Genomic DNA, 13,818 nt, shown 5'->3' with positions numbered 1-13,818 from the left:
GTCCTCATTCAGATCACACTTTGCACATATCCTCCTTCCATCCACTTTAAATATCCATAATTTATCTACTTAATTGAAAAAATACATATAGCACACGTCACATATCATGAAACGACTGAAATCAAAATTAAATTCCTGCAAAAACAAAGCTGCCATTATCTCTCCTTTGCTGGTTATAATATTAAGCTCTAAATTTAATGATTTCATAAAGAAATTTAGACTAACAAGCCCACACTAGAAACTGAATTTTTATAGCATACATACATACATACATAGATCATGGCAAAAACATGATGTTAAAAAGGAGAATCATGATGTCATTATATATTAACAGGATTGAACAATTTAAAATATTTTAAGTTAACAACTTTGAAGGAAAACATGGATCTAATTCAAGGAGTTGGAAAATTAAAATAAAAATAAAATAAATAAAAGTTAAAAGTAAAAGTCTTAATATGTTATAACAAGAAAAAACCCATATATATATATCATTATAAATTCAGATCTAAGTTCATAATACAGATCACAGCTTCAGGAACTGCTTGTAAAAAAGTCATTCCAGTCATTCTGATAAGCATGGAAGGTGCATTCTTTTACAATATGTTGCATAGTCTGTCATGGAGCACCACAATCACATTCTGGAGATGATTGTCTGTTCCATTTATAGAGAGTATCACCACATAGGTTACGGTTTGTCTGAATCCTATTTAGTACAGGTTTTGCAAGGTAGATCAGATTCTGTAATGATTTGATCACCTTTAAAGATGTTATGCAAATGTTCTTTCATATTTTCCTTCCATGTTTCCTCCCACTTTGATAAAGGATTAAAATTATTTAGCACTAGTTCTTCTGCTGCTCATAGTGATGGATGACGAGATTTCAATCTATTGACATTAAGAGTTGGGAGATCCTGATGAATATGTAGGTTTGGATTACCAGCAATTTTTTTTAAATTCACGGACTAAAGAATTCAATCTATGTAGTTCTGTTTCCCAGAGCATTTTCCTGCTGTGGTAGCACCATCAACTTTCCACCTACGAATGACATAAGTAATGGTAGATTTCGATATACTGAGACAGGTAGCAATGTTATGGAGAGGAAGACCACTGATAACACACAACTATCTTCCCACATTGGAAATCTGTCAGTTCAAGTTAACTGACCAATAATAGCACACAACTATCATTCCACATTGGAAGTCTGCAAGTTCAGCTGAACATGGCATGGCATCTTGACATGAGTACAGTGCAAAACATGCAGCATATCTCACCTTTTATTACCAGACTTAGGCAGACACTCACTGAATATTTACATGCGATCTTAAATTTGCATGGCATGCAATGTGTCCAAATCCTTTTGTCAACATAATGTATTTCCATCTGGGTGGTACACCCTTGCAAAATGATCACTCAGTAACTCAATTATTTGATTATCTGTGAAAATACAAGTGGTGGCAAAGGGTGGTAGAGGTGGTAGGTGGTAGATTGCGGTTTGTTGTGGTTGATGGATTGAGTGGTGGAGAAAGAGTTGTAGAGAAAATGTCCTCCCTCGATGAGTCTTTGGACTTCCTAGAGATGTCATATAATAATAATAATATTTTTGTCAGCCTAGTTGGCCGAGTGGTTAGTTTATCCACTCTCCAGTCAAAAGGCTGCAGGTTCGAATCCCGCCATGGGCATGGATGTTGGTGATTGTCAATGAAAATACTAGTGGTGGTGGGCGGTAGATGGCATTGGTGCAGTTGCAGTTCATTATAGTTGGCAGATTGAGTGGTGGAGACAGCGAGTTGTAGAGTAGGTGCCCTCCCTCGATGAGCCTTTGGACTCCCTGGAGGTGTCACGTAATAATAATAATAATAATTTCTTTTGCTTATGTTATTTCCATGCCATCACCATTGTTAAAGTTATCTTTCCACAGCCATTCTTCATTTTATTAAATATACAGCAAAAAAATTCTTCGGGACTGTCTTTGGCCTCATCGGTTATCTTCCTCACATAATTAGCTTTAGCTTTCTTTGCTAATCCACTCACAAGAAGGTTTACCCAGAATAGCAAAGTGCTACTCCTTTTTATACATCCTCCACAACTTTTTTCTATTTCTGCAACTTCTCCTTAAAGATGCTGCCTTTCAATCTGACTACTACCAGATGCATAGCTAACATCTTTTTTCTCCAGGTTTGTCTGTCTTGAAATACATCTTTTGACTCCACAGAGATCCTGTGATAATAATAACTTTCTTATATTTAATTAATAGCCAAATAGCATTAAACACTGCTATTGTTATTTTAGAATATATTGTTTTTCTTATCTGATTATATTCTAATTCATAAAAAGATTTTCTGATACTTTGATTAAGTTATATCCAGTGTGATGAACTTCAAGGTGAAATTTAATTCTTCACCAAGTAGAGTCTAGTTCTTTGACAACATTATCTTTTTTTTCAACATAACTAATATTACTTTATAACATATTGTTTTTCTTACCTGATTATCTTCTAATCTCATAATAAGATTTTCAGATACTTTGATTAATTTACATCCTGTGTGATGAACTTCATGATGAAATTTCATTCTTGACCAAGTAGAGTCAAGCTCTCTGACAACATTCTCCATTCCCATCTCTTTTTCTGCTTTTTCTACTATAGTATGCACTTCATCTTCAAAGCTGTGTAGTTTCAGGTCTAGCAAATCTCCAAGGACCACATTGGCATTCATTACTAACTGGCCCTATTACAAAATCATCAAATGGTATTAAAAAAAAAATCTAACAAATTTAAATTCAGTATTCATAGTTTGAGATAAAATGCAAGCTTTTCTTTTCACGTTAAAACACCAATTCACTAAAATAATTGAAATTCTTACCCTGACATACTTTTATAATTTTATATATTACAGGTAGTATTATTATCATGATACCTACTGGCATTATGAGAGAAAGAGAGAAGATTCCATCTATCTAGCATTATAGCTATCAAAACGTTCCTTAATTTACTCACTGTCTCCATAAATGCCACTTTCTATAACAGTATATTCTGCTTTCATACCTCATCATTGAAGTAATAAATCTACTTCTCATTCCCTCAATATTTAAATAGATCATTATGTACATAAGAGAATAAGCAGAGATGAACAATGAAATCAAGACAGTGTCTACGAAATTTAATATGAGAGATTTTATGCAATGCATTCATTAATGAGCATGAGAAACTTCATAGATGAAAGGAGAGAATGTTCAAAAGGTTCCAAAAGAGTACCAATATGAGACACATTCTGTGTGTGTATATATATATATATATATATATATATATATATATATGTTAAAGATACCAAGCTATTTTAAACCTGGTTTTACTCCATTTCCCAAGTAAGCAAACAGACAAACAAAGTCAAGTTTGCGCCAGCAAGTGTTGCAAGTCTAGCTGATCCCATACGTAGTGCAAGACCAAGGCAACTCATGGTAAAAATAGAATAAGCTCTGATCACTAATCTTAATATTTACCCTTAATGCAAAGCACATCTCCTGGAGGAGATGTATGATGCTTTGCATTAGAGCTATTTTTAATGTATTAAAGATATTTTTACCATGAGTTGCCTTGATCTTGCACTACGTACAGGATCAGCTAGACTTGCAACACTTGCAGGCACAAACTTAACTTGATTGTCTGTTTGCTTACTTGGGAAATGGAGTAAAACCAGGTTTAAAATAGCTTGGTATCTTTAACATTTATTATACCCAAGGTAAAATACTTTCTACACACACACACACACACACACACACACACACACACACACACACACACACACACACACACACACACACATATATATTCATATTTATATATACTGACTATAACCAAGACTAGAATAACAATTAAATTTATTCAAAACACAACATGTTTCATCGGATTGGCTGACTTCTTCAGGCGTGGGAACATAGAAAGCAAATAAACACTATAAGAAACATCTTATCACTATAAAAATGACTATTATAAAATTCAGTTAGCTTTGAACTGTAGCTACAGTCCGTGTTGAAGTTCTATTGTTAGGCAGCTGCATGCTTCTGATTTCACGAGTGTGCCAATATCGGATAGCTGTGCTGAAAGAGTCCGGTAGATTATAGCTAAGGTTATTATTTATGTGATGAGGGTCCATAACAATTTCCTTAGACTCAACGATGCGGAGCTCCACCTCGTCATGGCATATATGAAGGTTTGAAGTTGTTGTCCAGTTTATCTCATGTTAACAGCCCTCATCATTTGTGTTTACTGAAAACTGTAATTGGCTTGACAGGGCACTTGCTCTATTTCTTTTGTAGGCAATGTCCCTCTGGTGTTCTTCTAGACGTAGGAGAATGGATTTTTCAGTTTGGCCATAGTATTCACTATGGCCAAACTGAATAGTGTTTGGCCATAGTCCTCACATCACTATCCTGCAAAGAAAGTGGGTATCACCTCAACCATCGTGCAAGATCTAAACTGTCAGATAATGAAGAGCTAAAAAATGAACTACAACATCTACAAAGAAACTTCACAAGTAATGGCTACTTGTTGAAAACTATTAATAAGCATCTATACCACTGCCATCAAAACAACTCAGAAACACACAAGACAACCCCAAAGATTATATCTCCTTACCATACATCAGCTCACTCTCCACGAAACTAAGAAGAATTTTATGGAAGTTCAACATAAAAACCTGTTTCTCTACTCTTCCTAAACTGAGATCGATTTTAAGCAAATACAAACAAGCCCACAACCATCTACAATTCCCAGGAGTGTACTAAATCAAGTGTGACTGCGGGAAGCAATACTATGACCAAACTGAAAAATCCATCTTGAAAGTTTATTTTTCACTTGGTTAGACTATAATAAATTTAGTTTAATCCTTTATCCAAGTGTGAGCAAACAAAGTTTGTGCCTGAAAATATCTTCAGGACTGAATACGGTGTTGTACTACCTTACTGGGGTAAGGTAGTACAACACCAGGCAACTCGTAGCAAAGATGGACCAAGCTAACAACACTCCTCTCCCAGTATCTCCCATAATGCAAAACACATCTCCTTGCGGATATGTATAATGTTATGCATTAAGGGATTGGCCACTACCAAGATTAGTTTCGACCATTATTGAGGTCTCTTCAGTGGGAGCCAGGCCCAGAGGCAGAGATACCAGGCAGAAGCAATAGCAAGATCACCTTTACCTATCGGAGTTGCCAAAAGGTGCACTACCTTTTTTATTAAATTACTCTGGATTTAGAAAAAGAGGTTGAAAGTTTATTTTTCACTTGGTTAGAATATAACAGACTATAATTAGACTATAATTTCAACATCTTTCGCTAAATCCAGAGTAATTTAATTATTATTATTCAGGCCTCCAAGGAGTCAAAAGACTCATCGAGAGAGGTCCTTCCTAAGAAAGAAAGTCTGTCAAGACTCATCGAGGGGAGGTCCCCCCCTGAGAAACACAAAGTCTATCATACCACTCTTTAAACTCACTGACCGTTTTCGCTCCCACAACTCCATCAGGCAATGCATTCCACGGCTCAACCACCCTCCACACAAAGAAACCACTCCTTACCCTCTTGCTCACAGTTTCCTTTCGTAACTTCCAGGGATGGCCTCTTGTCATCACTCCTTCCCGCTGTTCAACCAAGTGAAAGAACTCCCCAGTGTCAACCCTGTAACCACCTCTCAACAGTTTAAAAGTCTCAATCATATCACCTCTCCTTCTTCTATCCACCAAACTCTGCAGTCCACATTCTCTCAGCCGATCCTCATAACTATCCTTGTACAGTCCTGAAACCATCTTTGTCATCCGTCTTTGTATCCTTTCCACAGTTAATTTATCCCCTTCAAATCCTGGGGACCAAATCTGAGAACAATAGTCCAAGTGTGGTCTGATCAGAGACTTATACAACGGAATGATAACCCTCTTATCTCTGCAGATCAGTGTCCTTCTCATAATAGCAGCAATCCTCTGTGTTACCTTCACCACCTTTGCAATATGTCCCCTAAACTTCAGGTTTCTATCAATCATCAACCCCAGATCTCTCGTCTCCCCTACTTCCTCCAGTATAAAAAAAAAAAAAGGTGGCACACCTTTTGGCAACTCCGATAGGTAAAGATGACCTCACTATTGCTTCTGCCTGGTATCTCCACCTCTGGGCCTGGCTCCCACTGAAGAGACCTCAATAAAGGTTGAAACTAGTCTGGGTAGTGGCCAATCCCTTAATGCATAACATTATAAATATCCGCAAGGAGATGTGTTTTGCATTATGGGAGATACTGGGAGAGGAGTGTTGTTAGCTTGGTCCACCTTTGCTACAAGTTGCCCGGTGTTGTACTACCTTACTCCAGTAAGGTAGTACAAAAACTACCTTACCCCAGTAAGGTAGTACAACACCATATTGAGTCCTGAAGATATTTTCAGGCACAAACTTTGTTTGCTCACACTTGAATAAAGGATTAAACTAAATTTATTATTGAAAAATCCATCCTCCTACATCTGGAAGAACACCAAAGGGACATTGCCTACAAAAGAACTAGGGCAAGTGCCCTGTCAAGCCATGTACTGTTTTCAGTAAATACAAATGATGAAGGCCATCAACATGAGATAAACTGGACAACAACTTCAAACCTTCATGCATGGCATGACGAGGTGGAGCGCTGCATCATCGAGTCTAAGGAAATTGTTATGGTGTTGTAACAATTTCCTTAGACACATAAATAATAACCTTAGCTATAATCTACCAGACTCTTTCAGCTCTGCTATCTGATATTGGCACACTCGTGAAATCAGACGCCTGCAGCTGCCTAACAATAGAACTTCAACATGGACTGTAGCTACAGTTCAAAGCTAACTGAATTTTATAACAGTCATTTTTATAGTGATATTTGCTTTCTATGTTCCCATGTCTGAAGAAGTCAGACAATCCAATGAAACATGTTGTGTTTTGAATAAATTTAATTGTTATTCTAGTCTCGGTTATAGTCAGCATATATAAATATGAACATATCCCAATTCTGAGTTAATACTACAAATTGTTATATATATATATATCCCAATTCTGAGTTAATACTACAAATTGTTATATATATATATATATATATATATATATATATATATATATATATATATATATACAGAATTTGGGGGTGGGTGGGGAGAATGTATACAAGAATGCAACTGTATGAGTGAGTAAAGACCTTTTAATTACAGAGAATAATGATGTACACTTGACTTGTATATGAAATTTAAATTAAGAAGAATGTTGACCTACAGAATTAGTGATTATGACAAACTCAAACAGCAGCTTGGAACAGTACCATGGAATAAGAAATTGCAAATGCACTATGATTTGGCTGCATCAGAATATTGTGCACAGATTTGTCTACTTGGGTTTCTTGTGAATGAAGAAGTGGTAGAGATTATTCAGAGATGAGTGATTAAGCTGGTGAGAGGACTGTGAAATGCTTCCTATGTGGACAAGTTTAAGGTGTGTGAATTACAAAGTGTAGTTGATAGGTGGAAAATAGGGGATATGGAAGATAGGGGACAGACATTTTTAAGTTATTAAAGGGATTTTTATAAAAATGATGCAAAGGAAATTTTTCAATAAATGACAAAGTCAGAGAACTAGGAGAGAACAAGGGTCATTGTGGAAGTTGTGGAAGAGAATATATAGAGAGAGAGCTGATGGAAGGTCTGTAAGCTAGTAGGTGTGTGTGTGTGTGCAGACTAGATTTTTTGCATGGAGCATGGAGAATGAGTGGAATGGATTGCCAGAATTAGCTGTGAGTTCCCTGACAGTGAATGAATTTAAGAAGAGGTATGATAGGATTTCTGTGTATAATATTAGTTTGGGTCTCTCACGATGAGCCTCCAGATTTCATGGAGACACCGTATATTAATATTAATAAAATATGTTTTGTTCAGAGAGCATTATTTTCTGAGAGAAATTTTTTTGCTCTGAACTGGAATGATTTACTGAAGCAAAACCAATTTCACTCCCCTGGAATAAATCAGGCAAAGACAGATATCCTAAAACCTAAACATCAATGGTTTCAGCAGGATAGAAATATATTTACAATAAAATATATTGTTCCACTCTGGAATAATTGTCTAAGGATCAAAAGGGATTCATTCATTGGATATTTATTTCATCTCCTGGTATGGAGGAACAATAACTCAGGAGAGGAAAGTTACTAGCAGTGTACACCAAGGACCTATTTTGGGGCCATTGCTGTTTAACTTGTATGTTAATAATATTGGAAGTGATATTTTTTGGATGGTAATATTCAGTTGTTTGCAGTCGTGGCTTTGCAAGAGGATTGAATGTTCTGGCTAAATGGGTAAGTGGTTGGCATTATGAGTTCCATGTTGCAAAGTGTCATATTTTAAAATTCAGGAAGCAAAGATGGAATGCAGAGTATAGGGATGAATGAAAAGCTGGTGACTTGGATAAGAGGATGTCTGATGGACAGATATCGAATGGTATATGGGATGGCTAAGTCTGTGAGGTCATGAGAAGATGAATGACTAGCAAAGTATGGCAGGGATCAGCACGTGGTCCTCTGCTGTTTAATTTTCATATCAGTGACATGTCTTAAAAATCATTTATGAAGAAATATTGAGATAATTGATGATGCAAAGCTAGGAAGAGTGAAAGTCAATGAAGATCATGTAAAAACCCACAAGATGACTAAATAGACTGGCAGCATGTAAAAACGTATTTTGGAATAATGAGATCATAAGCTGTGTGCTACATTGATGGAACCAAACTACAGGAAATGGATAATGCCAGGGATTTGAGGGTGAATGAATAGGGGGTGTTAAAGTTTAGAGGACATATTAAAAAGGTGGTCAAAAGACTACCTTTTTTTACCTCAGATGTCCTCATTACCTCCAATTCAAATTGAGAGCAATTTGAAGTGAGAGCAATCATGTGGTATTGACTTGGGAGCTTGCAAAATTTGCGGATTTTTCTGTTAAGAAGGGGTATACATGGAACTGCAGGTTAGGCAATTATAACAAGCTTTGGAGTGGGCTTGCAGCCATCCCATGGCAGAACATATTGCAGGGGAAAGATGTTAGCAGTGCATGGGATAAAATCAGTGGGCATCTGAGGAAGGCAATATCAGATTGTGTCCCCATGGTCAGGAAGACAAACAAGCAGGCGTTAGATGGATGAGCAGTAGTATCAAACTTAATATGCAAAAAAAAAGAAAAAATATTATGGAGAATTTACAGGGAGAAACGCGATCAGTATACCCATGACAGTACAAGGTTCAAGCTAGGTAGGTTACCAGCATAGTAAGAAAAGCTAAATCAGATTATGAGAAGACCTTAGCCAAGAAGATCAAGGGTAATCCCAAAGAGTTCTTCCGCTATATGGCAAGTAAAAGGAAGAATGACTTCGGAAGGATAACTTTAGTTGGTGCTGATGGTATCGAGGTGACAAATTCAGATGTAATAGTAGACTTACTGAGTGATCAATTTTCAAAAGTCTATCATCCAAGTGACGATATCTCTGTACCTGTAGCAATAACTAATGTGAGAACTGAAGTTAAGAAATCAGAGGTACTTAGTATATTGCAAAATTTAAATGCAAACACTGCTGTAGGTTTAGATAGAATATCAGCTGGGGTGTTGCGTGAATGTGCAAAGGAATTGTCAATGCCTCTTACTTGCTTATTTAACTTAAGTTTGAACTCTGGTATGGTCCTCTGGAAAGTGGAAGGAAGGCAAAGTAGTTCCTTTGCATAAAGGTGGCTCTAAAAATGCGGTAGTTAATTACAGACCAATCACCATCTCAGGAGTGGTGGTAAAAAAAAGTATTGGAAAAGTTGGTAAAAGAAAAAATTCAAAAATGGGTGGATCAGGATATGATACACTATAGGGGTGAACATGGTTTTGTTAAAGGTCGATCCTGCCTTAGCAATTTATTCTAGGATAGGATACCACATGGAACACTTGCGCAAATTGGAGCAGATGGGGATGGATATTAAACTGGTGACATGGATAGGAGAATAGCTCAGGGAGAGATACCAAAAGTGGTATATGGAGGAGCAGAGTGAAGGATGAGGCAGGTGACCAGTGGTGCGGCTCAGGGCTTTTTGCTTGGGCCATTGTTGTTTAATTTGTACATAAATGATATAGGAAATGGGTTAAAGTGAGATATTCAGTTCTTTGCTGATGATGCAAAGTTTTTATAGTGCAATAAAAAATCAAGCTGATGTTGAGAATTTGCAGGATGATTTAAATAAGCTGGCAAAATGATCAAAATGTAATGGATATCAGTTCAATGTCGAAAAGTGTAAAAGAGTTATGCATTTTGTGTCTAATTATAGGCCAGTCTGTGTGTCATCAGTAGTTGTTAAGATCTTGGAGAAAGTAGCGAGGGACCGTATACAACATTGGGCAGATGAGGGTAATGTTATCTGTGAGAGTCAACATGGATTTGTGAAAGGGCGCTCTTGTTTTAGCAATATGCTAGCCTTTTATAATAAAGTTACAAGAACATTAGATGAGGGAAAGGTATATACTGCAATTTTCTTAGACTTAGCAAAGGCATTTGACAGGGTGCCACATGATAAGCTGATATTTAAGTTGCAGCACATGGGTCTGGATGTCAGATTGGTCAACTGGATTCAGGATTGGCTGTCTGATAGGTATCAGAGAGTTGTGTATGGTGGAGCAGTTTCAAGGAGGCAGAGGGTTACAAGTGGGGTCCCACAGGGCTCAGTACTAGGACCTATATTGTTTAACCTTTATATCAACGACATTGCAGTGGATTGCAAGGTGATATTCAATTGTTTGCGGATGATGCGAAGCTAGGAAGGATTATTAGTAATAGTGCAGATGTGGTAGCCCTGCAAAAGGATTTGAATAAGCTAGATAGATGGGCAAATGAATGGGGGTCTGAGTTTAATGCAGCAAAATGTAAGGTCTTGAGGTTTTGGAAGCATCGATGGGATGCAGCATACTCTATGGGAGGAGTTATGCTGGAGGAAGTAGAGGAGACAAGAGATCTGGGGTTGATGGTTGATAGAAACCTGAAGTTTAGGGGACATATTGCAAAGGTGGTGAAGGTAACACAGAGGATTGCTGCAATTATGAGAAGGACACTGACCTTCAGAAATAAGAGGGTTATCATTCTGTTGTATAAGTCTCTGATCAGTTTCCACAGTTAATTTATCCCCTTCAAATCTAGGATTTGAAGGGGATAAATTAACCGTGGAAAGGATACAAAGACGGATGACAAAGATGGTTTCAGGACTGTACAAGGAGAGTTACGAGGATCGGCTGAGGGAATGTGGACTGCAGAGTTTGGTGGATAGAAGGAGAGGTGATATGATTGAGACTTTTAAACTGTTGAGAGGTGGTTACAGGGTTGACACTGGGGAGTTCTTTCACTTGGTTGAACAGCGGGAAGGAGTGATGAGAAAAGGCCATCCCTGGAAGTTACGAAAGGAAACTGTGAGCAAGAGGGTAAGGAGTGGTTTCTTTGCGTGGAGGGTGGTTGAACCATGGAATGCATTGCCTGATGGAGTGGTGAGAGCGAGAACGGTCAATGAGTTTAAGGAGTGGTATGATAGACTTTGTGTTTCTTAGGGGGGATCTCCCTCTTGATGAGTCTTGACAGACTTTATGTTCTTAGGAAGGACCTCCCACGATGAGCCTTTCGACTCTATGGAGGCCTGAATAATAATAATAATAATAATTTTGGGATTAAAAGATTACCAGTACTGTACTACATTGATGGAACGGTACTCCAAGAGATTGATAAGGCTAGGGACTTAGGGGTGTTGGTGGATAGGGAGATGAAGTTCAGTGGACACATTGCCAAGGTGTCCAAGATTGCACATAGGATTACTTGGTTATCGAGGAACACACTAACATCCAGAGATAAAGACGTTATTATTCGGCTTTATAAAGCGTTGATACTTCCACATTTGGATTACTGTGCTCAGGTCTTGTCACCTGGATTCCTTGGAGATGAGGAGGGTTTAGAGGAGAGTGACTAAGTTGGTGAGTGTTGTAAAAAATGCTTCCTACATAGATAGATTGAGAGCTTATGGATTACAGAGGTTGGTTGATAGATGGAGAAGAGGGGATATGATAGAAACATTTAAGTTACTAAAAGGTTTTTATAAGATTGATGCAGGGTAAATGTTTCAGCTGTGTGATAGTGATAGAAGAACAAGAGGTCATCCCTGGAAATTAAGGAAATATGTGGTTAACAAGGGTGTGAGAACGAGGTTTTTCACCTGGAGGGTGGTGAATGAGTGGAATTCATTGCCTGACTCAGTTGTGAGTTCATCGTCTGTAAATGAATTCAAGAAGAGATATGATATTGTTTTGCTAGTTTGGATCTCCAGCGATGAGTCTACTGACTCCATGGAGATACCTGTAGTAGTAATAATAATAATAATAATAATAATAATAATAATACAGTAAAGCCCCTTTTTCACACTTTTCAGGAGACTGATAGAAAAAAGTGTAAACAGCAGGAAATGTAAAAAAACATTTTAAAAAGGCTAAAAGATGACTTACTGCTAGTATGTGAGTTTATTACATTACAAAATTTAATAACAGAAAATAAATGAATTTACAATTACTTACATTTATCTATTTAAAAAAAATCTTTAATTGTTGATTGTTTTTTTTTTTTTTAACATAGCACCAGATTGCTTTCCATTGAGTTCAATGCTTGACCTGTTTTTTACTATCGTGTTCAAAGTGGACACGGAGAGTCCAAGATCTTTTGCTAAATGCACACGTATTCCGGCATGCCAATCTACATGTCACAGAATTGCCATCTTTTCTTCTACTGAAATACATTTTCTGTCTTTTTTCTCCATGTTATTAACATGGAGAAAAAAGACAGAATGCAACTTGAAAGGAACTTTCACGCGCTAAATTACGTAGCAGAAATTCTGCAATGTCAATTCATACTGTGATTGAAAAATCACGGTATTGCTCATCACTACATTATTGCTGCAAGCGTGCAGGTCACCATTATGGCAGAAACGAAACTACAGCCAAAAGCATCACCATCTGGGAACAGAAATACGCAGATTTCCACAGAAATCGATTTCGAAAATCTGTATTGTCACCCGAGAAAAAAAATGCAAATCGACGGGAAATAATGTCCATATCAAGTTGTTAATGACGGGAAAACAATATATTGTAAGAATGACGGGACCAACGTAAAATGACGTAAAATGTATTATTACAGTAAAAACAGGGTTTTAACTGTAATAATAACTGAGGATATGTCTACTTGGGGGAGGACATAAGAGAACACTATGGACTACTGTAATATTAACTAGTGCAGCACTTTTCACTTCACTACAGACTTTATCTTTCTCTGTAACAACTGTACTAACAATAGCACTAGGTATTTTTTGTAATATACACTACATAGCTAAGCTTAATCATTTTAATCTTATCATGTAATGTTAGGTTTATGTGGCTTCTTCTTTTCAGTGTAAGTAACAGAACTCTTACTTTGAATTTTATCTACCATTATTAACAACAATAAAAAAAATAATAGTTAGTAACAGTTTATAATTCACAGTGAAATACCAAAACAGAGGGATGTGGCAAGCGACAATGTTGAACATAAATTGAATTTATGAATACTGTGCATTGGTGATTAATGTAGCATCATGTCACTGAAGACATCACATGAGCAGATGCAGAGTTGTATAAACAAGCAAAGGTCATTACTGTAGAGTATCATTTGAATGGGTCATAGTAAAGCAAAGCATTGTAAATTACTGTACAGCTGTTGGTCACTTTACAGGATAGCCATTA

General features: G+C 37.0%; 1 protein-coding gene across 1 annotated transcript in view; it reads right to left on the bottom strand.

The window, feature by feature from the left end:
- Positions 1-13,818, bottom strand: part of Dhc93AB (Dynein heavy chain at 93AB) — a 1,274,973-nt gene that overhangs the window by 797,792 nt on the left and 463,363 nt on the right. The window contains exon 22 of the mRNA XM_090403805.1: positions 2,483-2,715. Within this exon, the coding sequence (XP_090259931.1) occupies positions 2,483-2,715 (233 nt within the window). The remainder of the gene's footprint in view (positions 1-2,482; positions 2,716-13,818) is intronic.

The sequence above is a fragment of the Typopeltis vanoorti genome, chromosome 1, assembly GCF_054136105.1.
Source record: "Typopeltis vanoorti isolate ZY-2024b chromosome 1, IOZ_Tvanoo_1.0, whole genome shotgun sequence".
Classification (NCBI taxonomy): domain Eukaryota; kingdom Metazoa; phylum Arthropoda; class Arachnida; order Uropygi; family Thelyphonidae; genus Typopeltis; species Typopeltis vanoorti.
This window is presented reverse-complemented; position numbering and strand designations above follow the sequence as displayed.